Source organism: Thermobia domestica, chromosome 18 (genome assembly GCF_964235325.1).
Source record: "Thermobia domestica chromosome 18, izTheDome1.hap1.1, whole genome shotgun sequence".
NCBI lineage: Eukaryota > Metazoa > Arthropoda > Insecta > Zygentoma > Lepismatidae > Thermobia > Thermobia domestica.
Window position 1 is genome coordinate 39393527 of NC_137471.1, and position 20548 is coordinate 39414074.

Consider the following 20548-nt stretch of genomic DNA (forward strand, 5'->3'; position numbering starts at 1 on the left):
TCAATGCCATGCTTCACAAGAATGTTACGGACCTGTGCCGCATTTTGATGAGCCAATCTTTCATGCCATTCCTTTAACGTTAGTTTTACTTTTGTTCCTGCTACACTAACATGCGCAGAATTTTCAAACTGGCAATCCACCCTGAACATCATTTTATATAACTTTCCTACCCTTATGCCTATACATTTTACTTCATTATCCTTCTCCAACTTACATTCTTTGTTGTTTGATACTAGATCGTAACCTTTATCTGTCACTGCACACACTGAAAATAAATTCAATTTAAGAGCTGGTACATACAAAACATTTTCAATTACTGAATCTACCCATTGTATACCGTCAAAAGCTTTTACTTTCACTGTACCAACACCTAACGCATATATTTCTGATCCATCACCAATTTTGACTGACCTTTGTACATCTAAACTTTTGTAAGTGGCAAACATTTCTTTCTTACAACACATGTGCTCTGTTGCACCACTATCTACAAACCAATCTGCACTGTTAACTTCTCCACTGACATAAGCGGACACGAATGAATTTGATGATGTTTTGTTTTTGCGACCTGCCTTCTCTTTTCCCAACCTTACAAAGCAATTTTTAAATATGTGACCAGGTTTTTTGCAAAAATTACACACGGGTTTATCCTTTTCACTTTGCTGCAGTGGACAATGACGCTTAAAATGGGCACCACCACACAAAAAACACTTTATATTTGACCTTGCACTTCTTGAAGTACTACCGGTTGCCGAATCACTATCTCTGACTTTCTCTCTGGTACCGGTGATTTTTTTCCCGTATCCAGCCTTGGCTGCAAAAGCACGAGTTCCATTTTCCTCACTGCAATCTATAGATCTTGAATTCTTCAATCTTTCTTCTTCCACCATTAATCTTGAAATGAGTTCATTCACAGACTGTTTCTCTTCTGGTACCGACTCCCACGCAGTGGCTAGAAATTTATACTCCTCCGGCAGAGACATTAGTATCTTCGTAATCTGCATATTATCTGAAACGTTTTCACCCATAGATTTCAGCCTAGAACAAATGTCCTGGATCTTTGAAATAAAGTCAGCTACACTTTCACCGTCAAATTTAAGATTGAAAAATTGCTGCTGCAGCAGATGAAGAGACACTTCAGATTTTTTTTCGTACACTGACAGAAGCTTTTCCCACATATCCCTTGCACTATTACACGTTAGTAAATGTGACAACACTTGCTCTTCTACAGACGTCACTAACAACTCCTGTGCTTTGCTGTCCCTTGTCTTGAATTCTTTAAGTTCTTTTTCAAATACTGTCGCGCTTTTACCATCTTCTTGCTTAGGTTCTGTTCCTGTAACTGCATCATACAACCCTCTAGATTTCAGCACTACTGTAGTCTGAAACTTCCACACACTCCAGTTAGAATGCCCTTTTAACATTAATTTTTGACTTTCCATTGTCAATACAATACTTTTTCACAACAAAAGTACTTTATTATCGGCGAGAACCAACTTCAACAAATTTCAAGTGAGAACAGTCACAATCGCTAGTTGCACGTTTCACTTACTACAATGCTCTCGTGCCTGGGCCACATAACCTGTTAAAAATTGGGAGTATGATGCACAGGAACTTGATTCTTTGATGGTTTTATTTAATCTAAATATTAATAATACAAACAAGAACATTTTCAATTATTTTACCATTTTAGCACACATCTCTTTGCACGAGGCAGTCTCTCTCTCTTCTTCTTCTTCTAGCGAATACACACAAAAAAACTCCACTGTTGCCAGACATAAAACTAAACATTATATTTGCAATATCTAACAATTTGCAATGACTGTGGCAGAGCCTTTTATCAGAAGAGAGTTTTTAACGTCCCGTATGCTCATCCAGGAGAAAAAGAACATTTCTTCGCTCAGTGCTGCAATGCTTTTAAGCACAATGCTAATTTCAAGCTCCATGTGCATAATCATAAACGACAGAAATTACATCCATGCACTAAGTATGAGAAAAGTTTTAGCAACAAGAGTTGTTAAATGTATCACATGTTTACCCAAAAAGGATATAGATCACATTGGTGCGCTGAGTGATGCAAGGCTTCTGCCAAGAAGAGTACTTAAGCTCGTATATACTTACTTATACAACAGAGGCAATGAAAATTCGCTTAATTTGCCAAAGCATTTACGTTGAAGCCTTACATCAAATCCCACCTTCTTACCCATACAGGAGTGAAATAACGTAATAGCACTGAGCGTTGCAAAGGTTTTAAATACAAGGGTCATTTAAGGTACTATATGCAAACTCATACCTGAAAGAAGTCATTTATTTGTATTGAAGGAGGAAGATGTGTAACTCAAAAAGCTAGATTATAGTACAATACGCTTAATCAAAAAGTGGAGAAACCGCACCGCTGGTATTTGTGGGACAAAGCTTTTGAAGACAGGGGTCTTTTAAGGTCCCATATGCATAACCATAAACAGGACTCGTATATCTGCAATGAGCATGGAAAAGCTTTCCGGAAGAAAAGATTGTTTAAATTCCCATTTGTAGAGACGTAATATTTTTGCTAATGATATATGTGCGAAACGTTATAAAAATGCGTATATGTTTTAGGGAACATAAAACTTTTCGTTTCAGAACCAGAAGTCACATTTATATTATCACGACTTTTTGCGAAATTCGGCGTTACACCCGATTAATGCGAATAAAGACAAAGCGCAGAATTATTCTTAATAAAAACCAAAAAGAGCTTTTTCAATATTACTTATCTTACACATCATTGTATTTACTCGAAAACGTGTACAACACGAAATTAGGTTCATAGAATCCATAAACTAGGATGGCGAGATGTCTCTTTGTGGGGTTTAAAGCTCGTTGTTGTGCGTCACTAAGGTTCCTTATACCATTCTTGTTGTCAGGAAGACGAAAAACTTGCAAAATGAATTAGAGGCAACACAAACAGGAAAATTTCTCTGTTACAGCAGAGTAGATTTATTAAGGGTAGTGCTTCTAAGGAGGCCAAAGTTAAAGTTGAAAATTTGTGTGTCAAAAAATAAATGAACATGCAATTTGCATGCAGCTGCAAGTCCAGTCATCAGACAATGCTTTTTTCCATAAATAAGATGAAACTATTAAATCGAATGTAGGAAACCTTTTATTTTATAGAGGTCTTGAGAAACCACTTTTAAGTTTTGGTGTGAAAGTAATTTGAATTGCACTATGTCAGGCAAGCACTTTTGGGCGAAATAAAAATTTCAATTGGAAATGGTTACTTATAAAAGTGTTACCCACGTTTGCTCTGTGTATCAACGTGGTTACTAACAAAGGCACTTCACAAAAGCATATCAACCTGTACTGTTGAAAAATTTATTTTAGCATCAAGTGTAGCTGATTTTACCAAGGGAAATAGTTCGATGTCTCAAAATTGTACTTATGATGGCCAATACCCACACAGCAATGATATATTTTTAAAACGTTTTTAAAGGTGACATTCTGCCTTAGAAAATGTATCATACTTCCCTTAAGGGACTATATTCCATATGTTTTTGATAACATTTTCCAAGTAATACTGAAAATATGCTCGCACTGTAGAAATATTTTATAAACCGTTAAAAAAGTTTCTAACAATTTTTTTCCGTACGATTTTCAAACGTTACTCAAAATGTATTTGAAACGATTTTCAAATATTAAGGGAATGGTTTTTAAAATGTTTCGCATGGGATATTTTAAAATTTCTTACAAAAGAGAAAATAATTTATTAAGGATGAAGAAAATTTTTCTAAATATTTCTACAATGTGTTGAGTAGGAAAGTTACATTGATTTCTGAAGATTTTTCATTTATTTTAACAAAGATTAATGTTTTGTAAAATATTTTCCGTAAATAATAGAAAATGTTTTCTATACAAGAAAAAAAATAGTAAATACTTTTTGTACATGACAAAAAGTGTTTAGACAATATTTGCCTGTATATGACAAAATACTTTTTTGTATTTGACAAAAAAATATTTAGTGAACATTTTTCTGTACATTACAAAAGAATATTTAGAGAATATTTTCTGTGCATCTCAAAATAATATTTACAGAATATTTTCTGTGCATCACAAAAGAATATTTACAGAATATTTTCTGTGCATCACAGAAAATATTTAAAAAATACTTTCTGTGCATTACAGAAAATACTTAGAGAATATTTTCTGTACATAGAAAATATTCAGGCAATACACATTTCTCTAATATAATTTAAATTTTTTCTTTAAAATTGAAGGAAATGCATGGTGAACAGTTCTCCAATACTTGTAAATTAAAAATATTATGATTTCAATACAATCGCGCCCTAAGGCTAACCAGAGGAGCACTCGAAAATTTTATTTTCTAGATCGAGCCAGCGAATCTTCGAAGCGCCCCAATCCTAGCGCAAACGCAACGACAACTACGTTTGCCTCATAAGGTTCAATACAACGAGAGCGTTAATGGTGGGTACTGGGTACAGTGTGTGGGTTGCAGTACCTGGTATCATGAACTATGTGTTTCTACTGCCGATGACCCTTATTTCACATGTTACAATTGTCTGTGAAATGATTAGAACAGATCTAGGAAGAACGAACTTTTGTTTCACTTTCATTTGTATGCTTCTGAAAAGAAAAAAACGAAAGAAAGCATTATAGCATATTTGTATTGTTTTAAAATAAATTGTTCCTTTTTCGTATACATTAAGATTATTTCATAAGTTGCCTGTATTACATTAAAACTATTCCAGACTGAAATTCTGCAAGAAAACTATTGCGGTTCAGCATGGACTGCAGATATTCTAACAAAATAATTCCAGCAATGATTTCTTGCTAAACCAACAAAAGATAGTCCAGCATCTTTCCTCGTAATTGTGACAACTTCCAACATGTGTTTGCTAAGTTCTCCAAAATTATTTATTGGATTTTTAGGTAGTTTCAGCAAAGAATTCCAGCATGCTTTGCCGGACAACAAACTGGTTCCAGCACGGAATTCTATCATGTTTTTCTAGATTTTAAGCTTGTTTTAGCATGCTTTTTGAATTAATATGCCCGTTCCAGCAAGGTATTACAACATTATTTGTTGGATATCTATGCAGGTTACAGTAAGGAATTTCCACCTTAATTTGATTGATTTGTATGCTGGTTTTCCCTGTATCTTTTCCCACAGTTGCCGTTTCATGTTGATTATTACATTGTGAGATAATAATCTTTTCAAAACAAAATCTCTACAGTTGAACTCATGAGTAACAGTTGATTAAAACTGGCAAGCATTATATCAAAAAACTAACGAAACTCGAAAATAAACAATATTGAAAGCTTGTAATTTGAAGTTAGTTACCCTCACAACACTAAGCACAGGAGGCTTATCTAGTGCACATTTACATACAAATAATCACTGAAATGAGAGAAGTAGGAAAACTTGCTTGGAACGCACCTTGCCACGAAATGTACAAGGAATATTATATTTATGAATTCATTTAAGAAGAACTGATAATTAAATTGCTCTTATTTATCTAATCGGTCATTCGATGCGAAAAGGATCCTGACAAAAATTAAATATTTTAATAATTACTTTTTTCACTTTATTAAAAAATAAGTTTTCGCAACTCACTAAAAAATATATATTTAATTTTTATTGCACATTTCAGTGTGTGACAAGGTGGGTTACGCTTAATATGTTCAGATTCGGACCTTAAGGTCCGCACTTCGGACTATTTTACGGATCGAGAAACAATCCGGACCGACGAACCAAATTTCCAAACCAGTCTAGGCCTTGCCCCAGTCAGAGCTTTTGCTGCTGCGCTTACCTTACCCTGCTATAATTATATAGTTAAAGCATTAGTGTGTAACATATCATTGAAATGAACTTAATTGGATATTGTAGCGTCTCGAACTGCCAAAGGTTCTAAGCAACTAGCACTCTTCAGTGTGAAAACACTGAAATTAAGCAGGGTCGCCATCCTGTTATTATTGATGAGCACAGAAAAATTCAGATAAGGAATTAAACTGTAAAAACAAAAGTTTTAAATGCGACCTTTACGGAAGCGAACGGATATCAACAGACTCAAGCGAGGCTACCTCTCGCTTAATCATACGAATAAGAGGATACCCTTTTCCCTAATTTGTTTAAGAACCTCACAGATCTATCTGCTGACTTAACCTAAGGTAATCTGAGACAAAGATATACCAATAAATCCAGAACATAGGATATTTGTTAGTCATTTTATTATTTAATGAGAAAACGTAGTACTGTTGAATTTGGAAAGTCAAATACCTAACACAGAAACAAAATAAATGCAAATAAGCAATGTCATAAAAACAATTAAAATGTATACACCAAAGGGAAAGATAATAAGAGCGCTCTTACATATACACAGAGTTTCTCTAAGACACTATTACTTGGTACATCATTTATCTTTACATTCTCGTTGCAACATTTACAACCGGAGTTTACTTAACGGCCAGGGAAATATTCCATCTTCAAGCAATTATAAAATATACTCCCACTACCGTTCCGGTGGAAGTAATACTCAGCTTGAAGCCGTAAATGACACTGAGTATTGCAAATCAGAACAAGATACAGATAACGTTGAATTACTTTAGATGCAGGCGCAGACCTGTAGACATAAAAGGCTTAACATGACAGTCAAGCACACTTGAAGTATATCATAGACACTTCAAAACATTCTCCTACGGCGAAAGAAGACAGAGGCACATATTACTTAGCGTGGCAATTCACAGCATAGACCAAACACTCGAACTACTTGGGATAAAGGTATCAGCCTGTAGACATGTAGAAACTTGATATAAAAGTCAAGCACTTTCGACATAAATCGTGGACACTCCAAATGATGGTGTCGCCAGAAAGAGCTGTATGGCGAGAAAAATCAAAAAATTAACAACTGAAATCCACTTTCTTCCATGATTAAAGAAGACGGAGACATAAACAGCTTCGGTTCGGGTAAAAACCTTAGGAACTGGCTTATTACGAAGGCTAAGCTAACCGGTAGGATAGTTCCATAAATAAACAGCTAAGTGCAAAGGCTAAGCAACACGTAAGGAAAGTCCCATAAATAACAAATGGCTTAGTACGAAAGCTAAGTTGGCATCAAGAATACTCCATAAATAGTAAATAGCTTAGTACGAAGGCTAAGCGACCATAAGTTACATATTTAATAAACAGCTTAGTACGAAGGATAAGCGACCATTAATACCGTAACTAATAAATAGCTTAGTTCGAAGGCTAAGCGACAATGAATTCCATAACTAATAAATAGCTTAGTACGAAGGCTAAGCGACCAAAAGTAAAGTTTCTTACTCGCAGGCCAGTAACTATTAACTGCTCCAAAAAGACGAAAACTCATATACAATACCGCCTTAGTCCGAAGATAGACTTAAAAATCCAAGGAGGTAATACAGACACGCTTGGTAAATAACCCTGTCACAAATAAAGTGCAAGTCCATATTGGTAGAAAGGAAAGAAGTAGCTTCTTGTGGGCTAACCATCACAATTAGAAGATGAACAAACACTTACTTCTTATAGCACTTCAAACTAGCATTGTCGCTGTTGAAATATTTGAGGTGAAGTTTAAAATCAGGAAACAACTGCCACATCTATCACTGCTGGTATATAGAGTGATATACGAATATAGAGGCACGAATTAGGTCGAAAGGGCATTGGGCTTCACTAGAGGTTTACACAAACATGATTTCACTAGATGAAGTGTTGTAGAAAAATATCAAAAGTTAGCATCCAAGGTGAAATAATTACGAAAATCACAGTACCAGCACAATCACTTAGATTGATTTTCTGGTAGAAAAAGACACTTCTCACTTGAAAATAACTAATACCCTGAGACTGAGAACATGTGCTAAACAAGTTAATTGTAATGGGTTATTTGATCCAAAAATGTTACGAATTTTACACTTTTAAGAGCCACTGACTATGCCCTCCGACCGTTTAAATATCCAGGCTATCCACCATTATTAAGGATGCATGCTGTATGTATTAAACTGACAAGAAATAACATGATTTCTTGAGGGTTTGTACGGTGTTACTTCTAACGATGAACTTCCATCTTTCCACCCTACTACGTCACTTCCCTTACACTACAACGGAAGATGGAACATTTTTACAGAGTGGCCAGATCAATAATAGAAAAAGTATTAAGGTTAAAATATTACGAACCAAAATTATCAAGAATGTAGTGGGTACTACAATATGTTCTGGAAGTTGTTGCCTTTCAAGCACTTTGTGTATAGCATGCGTTAAGAGCAACACAGCCTTGATGATAGTGTCACGAATCCTTATCACTGGTCAGAGAGTGAAGGATAGTAAAGAGGAAAAAATGACCAATGTCACTGATTGTTTGACTCTACTTTCATGTGGAAACGTTTTTTTTTTTCTTGGTTACTTTTGATCCCGTCATTCATCTGAGACTCCTCTTTCCAAAATTTTAACTGAAATAGTTTTCCTTTCTTTCACATCAATGTTTAAAGATCAGCGTAAAAGAGTATTGTTGTGTCATTTGTAATAAATTTCTCTGGAACCCACCGAAAACAAATGCCGAACGTAATGGCGGAAATACTTGGCCCATCCATTAGTTCCTTTCTTTAGGAGAAATTTACAGAACAAATTTAATTTTGAAGTGACGGTCATAAAGGATATCAAATTTTTTTTTGATAGCGATGCATATATATGAGTCTATTCAGTTAAATCCATCAACAATACCTTGAACACACACTTGATCCAGAAATCAATTAGAAAATACAGAGTATTCAGTGCACAAACTAATCAAATCCATTCTTAAAAAAAATCATTTTGGACGTATCTTCTTAAAGATCTTTATTCAAGCCCCTTTCAAAGCTTAAAAGACTCATGCTCAGATATTGTAAATAACTCTCGTAGTGTAATTGAGTTGTCGAGTTTCAAAACGACTCTTGCCCATTTACAGAGAATCCCAGAAAAACGAGGAAAACTGTAGGATTGATGCGTTTTGTAGAACTGGAAATATTTGAAGATTTTCAAGTTTTTCACATGAACACACTAAAGTATTCCCAGTTCTACAAAACACACAGATCTTACATTTTGTTCTAAGTTTTGTGGGATTTTCTGTAAATGTGCAAGAGTCATTTTGTAACTGGAAGAAACAATTATCTGAAAAGACGGCAAGAACTTTTCCATGTACTTAAGCACTCCGTACGAAGTATCTATTTTTCTATTAACTTTGGTTATTGGACTTGTTTTCTTCGTGCTCTGATCGCCTTGCGCTCATCCCTTTTGGTACATTGAGTTACAGGTTCGATTCCCGGTGGAAGAACCTTAGAAGATTTGAACGCATTACTGTCGTCATTAAATGACAGGGATACCACCTTAAACTGTAGGTCCACGTCCCGTGTAACCTCGGTTTTGAAAGGAACGCTAAACTCTAATCCAACCAACCAATAAATAAAGACATATATAAAAAAGCAAATAAATACTATATTTACCACTATTTATCCTGTATTTATAGACAGATAATAGTTTCGAAACCCAAATATGTAGTTTCACAATTATGGCAGCAATGAAACATCTAATCATGTAAACATTATTAATTTAGTCCTCTTTAGCACATTATCTCACGTTATCCGTGCGACAACTCTTAAATTTAACCAACAATGGAAACATTGTAATGTATCACGTGAAATTTTACAATATGCTACCACAATTGGGTCTAAACTTAAAGCGCGTTATTCAGAGAGGATTCGTTAATCGAGGGTTAGTCACAAACCAGTTAGTAAGCATACTAATTCTTTACTAAGGAAGTTGCACTTTATGGTATTCAGAGTCAATTTGAGTACAAATAAAATTTTGATTTGAGTATGGTAAACTTATATAACCCCAATGCATCAGGTGAGATAAATAAATGTGGCAATTACGGAAAAGTAGACGAGCGCATGCGTAGTCTGTAAAAATGAAAATAAATGAAATACGGAATGTTGTGTCGCACGCTAAACCATGGGTAGAAGATTAGCCTCTACTCTAGATTAATTAGTCACATGTGATTAACTTCGTCAAATACTACGTCCTGGTCAGAGACTCTGAATACAATTTTGATAACCTCCTTTAGTCAACCCCGTAGTATGACGTTAATCAGACGTCAAAACGAATCTGCATAAGACCCGAAATTACTATTAAACGAAGAAAAGGAAAATATAAAACAATAAATTACAGTAATAATAAATTTATAAGGTCCATAATTTTTTCAAATGTACATGAAAAGTATAGCCTGGGACAATATTTGCATTACATATACAATTGAACATTACAAATTCATACAGATAAAATAGTAGTTAAGAGGAGATAAGACGTTTCCTTTCAGTTGACGTGAATGTCCATGATTGGAAATGACTTGCAAAAATTCTCAAATATCCTCTCATATAAGTTGGAGTTCACGCCAAAAGATCAGTTCTTGCAGTGGCTGTAAGCCCTTGCCTGGATCTCTAATATAAATTTACATAATGAAACGAATGAAATAATAATAATAATAAAAAAAAAGATCTGAACATACAGTACATTTCACTATCGCTAAGTAGGGGAGGCCGGGGATGGTTGACAAACTTTCCATTCTATATTTTTATAAGCAGATAGTGCACTGTATTGCAATGTAATGGATGTGTACGGACAGACCAATGTTTACTCTAATAAATTAATTTTTTTGTCTTATTGCTTACAGTTTTCTAAAAATAAAATTTTCTTTCTTTTAAATAGGAGTATGCCAACCGCCCTGTAGTAAGGGGCTCGTTGGTTGATATTGTGGGGTTAGTTGGCATACTTTTTAAATGTAGCAAAACAAACAAAAATTGGATTTATTAGTAATAAACGTGATTTTTCTAAATTCTATTATATTGCAATGAAGTAGGCTATTGGAAGTTTGAAATGACTTTTATTCACAACATTTAAAACAATCAGCATTATGAAATATGAAAACTTCTTTCTTTCATTCTAGCTTGGTTGTCATGACATTGAAAGCTACAAGATTATCAAACCGCATCAGTTTTAATAGCAGTTGGTGTAGGTTTATTCTTCATATTATTTTAAAATGTAATTAAAATAACTGAAATATCAAAAAACGCTGTTTATTTCCTGCTGTTTAAAAAGTAGCTAAGAGAAACTAAGATATGTTTTAACTGAATTATCGAGAAATGCAGTTTATTTCCTACCTTTTACAAAGAAAAAAAGCAATAGCTAGGCCTATATTTTTATAACAAAAGAGTACATACAAAATATTCTTGATCCTGAGGTCTTATTCTGATTTTTAAATTTAGACAGTAATCCGATACGAGCATGTTATTCTATGACATTGAAGTAAAAGATTGATAGAACTGTAAACAACATAACAATAAAACAATGTACCAATAAAAGTAAAATAAAATGAAATTCTACACAGGGTTTGGCGCACTTGCCAACCAACCCCAAATTCTATACGCCAACCAACCCCAAGCCCATGTTGTGCAACGAAGTCGTAATTACTCAGCAATTGTTTGGCATTTACGTTTTATTGTTTGAATATTCATAAAAACAAAGTTTAGATCTAACTAATGCTATATTACTTTCCTCTGTACTCCAAGTAATGATGATTCTGTGATGTAACGGAAAACTGAAAAAAAAATATTTCAGACTGGCTAAAACACACTTCATCTAATAGACGCCATTATCCGAGAGTTACAAATTTCATATGAAGGTGACTGCTGTATCCATAGGTTGCTCTTTTATGAAAGCAACAACAGCTCATTATGTTAATTAATAAAGTACGGTAGTTATATGCAGTTCGTCAACCAGCCCCGTTCTCCCCTATTGCGAAATTTGACATATGATTCTAGTTACGGAAATAAGCTTTAAATTTATTTTGTGCAATAAAAATTAGCTTTAGTTCGGTATTGAAACGCTACAATACATGGAAAATACATTTCGAGACTATAGACTTCAAGTAACACAGTGAAGTACATTTTGAGGAAAGTATCCTATATTACACTTCCGAACGTTAAGAGCTGAAAATTTATAGGCAAAATTGTAACACTTCAGCAAAAATACAAGTGAATAAGATTTAAATTCTTACTCAAATATTACAGTACATCCCAGAAAGAATGAAATAAACATTAATACAAACAATGTTAAACGTAACGGGATAATTTTATTCGAGTTTAAAGTACCTTTCCAGCATCGAGGGTATGTGAGACGATATCGACACCAGCTACTACTTGGGTTCGTACCCGAAGAAAGTACACTCACCGAGAACTTACACAACACGCGCTATCCACTTCTACGCACAGAGAATGTTAGAAGAACTAATCATATTATAAAATTGAAAGTGACTATGTTCGTGACTCTTAATCTCTTGAACCACTAGGCCCATCTCGATCAAATTTTCAACATATATGAGGTTCTGGACATTGAAGTTTATCTATCTATCTATCTATCTATCTATCTATCTATCTATCTATCTATATATCTATCTATCTATCTATATCTATATATATATATATATATATATATATATATATATATATATATATATATAATTTCATTTTCACGGTAGAACTTAAGGGCGAGGGCGATATATAAAAATGAATAAAACTTAATAACTCTTGAACCGTATTTAGATCAAATTTTCAACATAGATGAAGTTCGGACCTGGGATGGATATTATCATTTTACTTTAATGGCGAAGCCTACGGCAGGGATATATATAAAATGAAAGTAACTGTCATTCTGACTTCATCACTCTTGAACCATCCAACCGTTCTCGATCAAATTATTGACATGGATAAGGGTCGGACAAGGGATGGTTTTCATCATATCACTTTGACTTAGAGAAAGGGAGACATTTTAAAATAATCGAATATGACCGATATTAGTGTCGAATCTATAGTTTTTGGAGTCGCTAAGATGAACAGTAACACTTTCGATGCTGTTTAAATCCAAATTTTGCCCCTCAATCTGGGATTGGTGGCTTATAATATATATATGTAGAGGATCGAAAATTACCAATATTACTGTCCAATCTATAGTTTTCGAGGTCGCTGAGATGAACAGGTGCCACATCCGATACCATGCCCAAGACATGAGGGTGGGTGATACATAAAATTACCGAAAGTGACCGATATTAGTGCCGAGTCCATAGTTTTCGAGATCGATGAGATGAATAGTTACCAGGGTTGACTGGTTTAAACCAGTGTTGGGAAGTAACGTAACGCAAGTAACGCGTTACTTGTAACGCGTTACTTTTTAAGTAACGTTTCCTAGTAACGCGTTACATTTTTTCCAAAGTAACTGTAACGGTAACGCGTTACAAATTTTTAAGTAACGTACCTAGTTTGCGTTACTTTTTTTGCGTTACATTTCGGATGAGTAACTACAATATATGTATTTTTTCGGAAACAAATGTTTCTTTCCTGTAAGTGAATTTCTCAGAATGAAACAATCTAGCATGAACTACGTATGTCAGTGACCGACAGTCACAGACACACAGAGAAACAGATAAGTTCGTAGTGCCACTTGCTGTTTTTGGAAGATGAGGACAGCCTTTGGGAAATCACGTGTACTGATTGCAAGCACCTGGAAGATTTTGTCGTAGATTCTGACAGCTCCAAATCATTACATTCAGTGAGTGAACTAGGAGTGCAATGATACCGGTAGTCTATTCTGCTTTGATTGGTGTTGTTTTTATAAAGATGGAGAACGAAAATATTTCACCGTTCGAACATTTGAAAGAATTCTTTTTTCTTAAGAGCTGAGGATGGTGGTGGACAGAATTTAAAAGTAAAGTGTCTGAAGTGCCCCGGAGCAAAATATTTATCAACTAGGGTGCCATAATTAACGATTTACAGTAAGGGGTTAATATGAATAAACTTTTTTGATGAGCAGGCCTACTTTATTACTAGAAAATAGTTTTCTGATGGTATGTAATATTGGAGTTCTTTCAGATCAGTTTGCTTATGCTAGAGTCCCGTTGATTATAGAGTAGTGTAATGTTTCTCTATATTCTTTATTTTTAATTTTACGTAACATTGTTACTATTATATAATTAGTTTAGCAGAATAATAATAAGCAACCATTTTTTCTAACGCATAGGGATGAGCACGAGTCAAGCTAAAACTCGACTCGACTCGAATTCAAGTCGAGTTTCTAGTCAAGTCAAGGGTAATATCCTCGAATCGCGTCGAGTTTCGAGTCCAGTCGAGTTTGATAAATGGCTCGTTCGTTTTAAGTCTTCTTGAAATCATGGCCTGATTACATTGGAAAAGGAAAGCCATGAGAAATGTAAGCTAAACAGTGATATGGAATACTTTTAGAGTTGGTCACGAGAGGGGACACTGCTTGCATCTCGTCTCGTCTCGATAGCGAGACCACTAAAGATTTTTTATAACAAGCTCAGCTCGACTCGGCTCAACTGAGAAGATGGCTCGAGCTGGCTCACTTGGGGTGAACCATCGGCTCGAGCTGGCTTGGTAGGGACGAGCCATTTGCTCGGTTCGGCTCAACTGAGCGGAGGGCTCTATACTAAACGCAATGTTAACTTGAGAGCCGCATCACAAGCGCATTAATACATGTCGGCGCGCGAACCTTTTCACAGGGAAGCCTTTGTATGTGTGTGTGTGTGTGTTTTGGTTTGGCTCTCAATCGCCAGGGTTTCAACTGGCGCTGTTCTGAGTTTCAGCTGATATGTGCGGAGCGATGATTTCTCGTCCTTTTCCTGCCGCTTACGAAAAATATGTTTCTTGGTCTATTTGTTTTAATAATTCATGAAAACACGACAATAGTAATAAATGTATTGGAAATTCGCACGTCATGTATTCGCAATCCTCACAATTAAAACCCGAGAGCATGAAAACTATTTTGCTTATTCATTTCAATTGATTAAGATAAGAAAGGATAAGAAATGAAGTTATTTTCATATATCTACCTGGAAAAGGTCAATCATAAACAGAAACATACGAGCAGCCACCCTCCCACATAATAAATTAAAAATACGATTTTTTTTTCTCTAAAAGCACAGCAACTCTACATTGGCACTGAGTATACCACAGCGAACCGGCAACAATCATATTAACAATTTCTTCAATAGTTTTGTCTGCATATTTTTCTCTTAGTCGAGCGTACAAATTGTTGACAATTTACTTTGCTTGATTTTAAAGAGGTTTCCCTTCCTCGTGTTTGCGATAATACTGAGAAGATGATAATTCGGATTCATTCATATTTTCAACTTCGCGCTTAACACTCTTCATGGTTTCAGTTTCAGTACACCCACGTACCCACTCTAACGCACGCGCGAAGACGATATTTGGCAGAGCAGTGTTACTCTCTGCACAAAAATTGTAGAAGTTACATGTGAGTTCCGTTATTTCTTTTGTTTCATTTATCAGCAGGCAATGAAGTTTCTTACGGGGTAGTTACTCTATTTAATTTATATATCATATAAAAATATTAAGCCATTTCCTATCCATTGTGGACGGTTTCTAACATTGACCAATTAAGTAATTTTACTGGTCCTCTGCTTTTGTTATAAGATTTTTCAAGTTTATAATCTTGCAACACTTGCAAGAAACTCGCATCTTAGCTGCCGGCTTTTCACTCCTTTCTTTCCTTCTCTCTTTCTGATTCTGAGTCGTGACGTCATTTTCATAACCCTTTACTAATAAATGTAGTATCATTTATTTTAAGTATTGTTTCTGTATTGACATTTTTATATACTTGAACTCAATTAGCTCTTTGAATTGATCTCCTAAGTAATGTTTTACTTGTGTAACGGGAGGAACTATGTAATGTGCGCGGAGTCGCCTGAATTGAAGCTGCGTATCTCGGCTATCAGGATAAGGTCGCGGCAAGTATAGTCGAGTCGGTTGGGTGAGCTGTTGGCTAGGCTCACTTCTCGGTTCTGGTCGATAGTGAATAAGCTGTGAGCCGAGATGCTCGAGTCGTTGACAATTCTAAACCTGGGCCGAGCAGTTTTGAAAATATTTGGCCAGTGCCCTATACGTTTTAACAGTGTTTGGCTCGAGCCCGAATACTCAACCTAGACCCTCAACCCAAATTCAGAAGCTAGTAAACAATGTCCTTGACTCCTAGACTTTACGACTACCGAGGTTGGCAATCAACTAGCTTTTTAGTATTCAAATACAAACCACCTATCTTTCTTTTTATATACAGTGTTGTTATAATTAATAATAATAATAATAATAATAATAATAATAATAATAATAATAATAATAATAATAATAATAATAATAATAATAAGTTGTAGTGTCATTGATAATTATACTGTCTATGTAATATACTTGAAGAATGTACTCGAAACTACACACCGGATTTGGCTCTAGTCGACTCGAAACTCGGCCCCAATTCGAGTCGACTTGAAGGAAATTTTTCGAATCGAGTTCTCGGGTCGAGCTCAAAGATGTCTGTTTCTAGTCGAATCGAGCGTCAAAGAAAACTCGCTCGAACTCGCTCGTGTCGATCCCTACGAGTAACGCAGTATGGCATTTTATTAATGTTACATTATATGAAAATGTTCATATATCAGGTAAAAATTTGTCCTTGCATTTACATAAACCGATTCAGATAATAATAATAATAATAATAATAATAATAATAATAATAATAATAATAATAATAATAATAATAATAATAATAATAGCGGTAGTAATGGTAGTACGGAAAATTGAAGTCATATTTTTTTTCACATTTTTAAAGTTTCGGACCTAAAAGTAACGCGTTAGTAACGCGTTACTTTCGAAGTAAAGTAACAGTTACTTTTTGGGGGCAAGTAACGCGTTACTAACGCGTTACATTTTAAGAGAAAGTAAAGTAACTTGTAACGCGTTACATTTTTACAAGTAACTTACCCAACACTGGTTTAAACCAAGGCAGTTTAAGCCATTGTATAACATTGGTTTAAACCAGCGGTGTTAATTTTTTTTAATACTCGTTTAAACCAAGAAAAAAAACAAAAATGTTTTAAATCGTGTGAACTTCATGTTGACGTTTCCATATATCAAACCATCTGCAACAGTTTTATCTCCTTTTCATATTTTAATAAAGGTGTTCCATGTTCAATTCTCGGTTGAACTACAACCCTTCTTTCAAGTGTAAACCGAGTAGCGGTTCGAATGTCACTTTAAGCTAAAATCTTCTTCTTGATAACCTCGGTATTACATAAAGATATGAAGCCTAAAGATACGAAATGCAACCAAACTGTATATTTCTTCTTCTCTCAATGCTTGTTGTTTTCTAAATAAGCAAGGGTTTCTTAAATAGATTGATAGACAATGGCAAAATTTATCAAGTGCCTACGTAGCTTCAGACATTAGCTTGGATTGAACTTCAAATTTATTTAATGATATCTACATACTAAATTTGTAATTTAATACCTCAGTTTTTGAGTACTGATTACGATACGTTGACCTTAAAATTTTACATTCAAAGCAATAACGGGATTTGCTTTGCATTTAAAGTAATAACAGGATTTTCCCAATGCCTAAGGCGGGAGTTTCCCATTTATATGTAATTCTGTATAAGAGTTTCACTTGTGCAACTGTTTATCATTTTGTCCTTCTGAAATCACTCTTGATAATTACATTAACAAGTGTGTAAAGATTAGTACAACGTATCAGGAGTCGTACGTGAGTGAGTCGGCAGACTCATCGCATTTATGGCCAATTAGGCCTGGTTTCGAGTGCAAATGGAGGACAATTTCTCTCGGATGTAAGCTGGGAAGCGGTTTAAATTCCGCTTTAAGCTTATGTGAACCCTTCCAGCATGATCCCGTTGTTACGTACTAACATCAAGGCGAAACAACCTTATTTTAGTCCTATGTAATATAAATACATACAGCAAGTTATTTAAACCAAGAAAACCTGCTTCAAGCTAACACACACACACACATACACAAAATTGTTTAAACCAAAAACTTTTTTTAGTTTTTTTTCTAATAAAAAACATGTTTTTGGTCAACTCTGATAGTTACACTTCTGATGCCGTTTAAACTTCAAATTCAATCCCAAAACTTGCAGACGGAGAGGGGCAGATACATAAAATGATTTAAAAAATAGCCAATATTAATGTGGAAATTAGTTTTGGGGGTCGCTGAGATGAACAGTGACACTTCCGATCCCGTTTCAATCCAAATTCAGCCGGAGCTTGGGGGACAGAGGATACGTATAAAAATCACTGAATATGATCAATACCAGTATCGAATCCATAGTTTTCGGGGTCGTTGAGATGAACAGTAACACTTCGGATGCCGTGTTACACAACGTCGGGGAAGGAGAGAGGAATACATAAAATCGAAAATGACCGATATTAGTGCCGAATCCACAGCTTTGGGGTCGATAAGATGAAGATTGACACTTCCGACTCCATTTAAATCCAAATTCAGCCCGCAAATAGGAGAAGGGAGGATAGGCCGGGATCTGAGGGGGGTTGAGCATGCATGGAAAGCCTAACGCAATTTTATTTTTGATTATTGTTATAGGCACTATTGTGATCGTGAAAACCGATCTCGTCGCCCCCCAGCGTGGTCGACAACTTGGGGGAAGTGGGAAAATGGGTGGGGCGCAGAAAATCGTAGATTTTCACGTTGGCTGTCCTAGTAGCCCTCCTAATTGTCACAGGGACATGAAAAATACCTCGCTGAAAAGCTTATGGAACAAATTTCGACGAGGCAATGGGGGCGTTTAGGGTTCCCCCAGTGCCCAACACGTAAAACAAGAAGAAATAGAAAATAAAAAATAGGAAGAAAAGCTATTTTTTGTAAAATTCGTGAGACGCTGGCAACATTGTTGTTTGTCGTACGCAGGAAAAAATAATCTCACATCTACGCCATACATAGGCAACAACCATATAATAAAATGAAGGGCGTACATACAATAGCAAGAGAAATACAATTTCGGAACTTCCTACCTCCGATGGTCACTGTACATATTTTTCGATGGACTGTCGTCACGTTGTCAGCTCTAGCGACGCCTCTAATTGTCACAGGTATATGAGCTATACCTCTTTGGAAAACAAACGAACACAGATTTCAGAAAGGTTACTTTCTAGCCCCCCTACGTAAGACAAACAACAGTGTAGCCAGAGTTCCACAAACTTATTTTTTTTATTTTTAAATTTACTTCTTCTTCTTCTTTTGCAGGTTGGGCATAGGGACACAAAAGTAATCGAGTTGGAATCTTTGTTCTATAAGCTTTCCAACGAGGTATTTTTCATGATCCTGTGGCTAATAGGGACGTCGCTAGGGCTGCCAGACAACGTCAAGGTAGACGACAAATATACAAGGGGGGTGGAGAGTGAGACGAACTTCCGAATTTTTATCTCCCCGCTATTGGACCTACGCCCTTTATTGTTTTCGTATGACTGTTCCCAATATCTGGCGTAAGTATGAGATTTTTTCCTGCGTACGACAAATAACAGTGTGGCCAGCGTTCCTCAAAGTTCAAATATGTATCTTTCTTCATAAAAAATAAACACTGAAGAAATGGACAAATTCAATAACCCCTATTTACCCCTCGTAAGTCCAATGATCAACTACAGGCTATCACTAGTTAGAATATTGATTCATTTAATTGATACCAAATTTTTATGCTTGTAGCTCCTTTGGGATAAGTATAAAGACATTTTGAGTTTGGTATGGATAATATCTTTTGAAATGCATCTTTAGTTGTAAAGCCATTGTCATATTGTTAATACATGTAACTGAAATGAAAATATAATATTAGTATTACAACAACTTTAGTTGCATTTACCTTCATTTGTTGAACATTTGTGTTCCTGATGTTAATCCAGCCAATTTCCAGTGTCTAGTAGTTTTAAAAATGAAAACGACAGTGACCTAAAACATAAAGATCAATTAATAAGAACGTATGAAAACCTGAAAACTAACCAGAATGAAGCAGACACAAGAATTTTTTTTCATGTGTTTGATTCAGTTAGAAACAAAGGAAGTGTAACCCTAATAATTCACAGCCCAGATACGGGTGTGTTCGTGTTATCCATATCATACAGTCATGATTTGAAAGACGTCAGTTGTCCGAGTGTGGTTAGTCGCTGGTGTTGGAGGAAGAAAAAGAGGTTTAAGATGTCATATAGCTTCAGAAGCACTTGGAATAAAATTCTCCTAAAGTTAACCAACTATTCATCACTTTACAGGCTGTGACTCGACGAGCAAAGTAAGAAACAAACAGTATTCTTTTAGTTTAGCAAGAAAATCGGATTCTGATTTACATGTGCTACAGTTGTTTCAGCAACAAGACCTGAATGATACTCAACTTCACCAACTAGAGCTTGTCTATTTAAAGATTGTTAAGAAAAATGGAAACTCTTGTGTTGAAAGTAGATACATTCACTTTCTTGCAATCCCCATCAGCAGTTAATGACATTGTTTACCGTTCACCTCCATCTCTTTCCGACATGTACTGAGATGCCTTGCTCAACTGTACTATTGGAATAACTCCACCATTCCGTTTGCTGAGCCTTTAGATGTAACCAAGTTTTTTTTTCTTAGATAACAATAAAACTATA

General features: G+C 35.3%; 1 protein-coding gene across 1 annotated transcript in view; it reads left to right on the forward strand.

The window, feature by feature from the left end:
- LOC145675743 (uncharacterized) overlaps positions 1–19694 on the forward strand; it is a 76375-nt gene extending 56681 nt beyond the window's left edge. Inside the window, exon 3 of the mRNA XM_081746386.1 lies at positions 19164–19694. Within this exon, the coding sequence (XP_081602512.1) occupies positions 19164–19188 (25 nt within the window). The 3' untranslated portion in view covers positions 19189–19694. The remainder of the gene's footprint in view (positions 1–19163) is intronic.
- Positions 19695–20548: the final 854 nt, after the last annotated feature.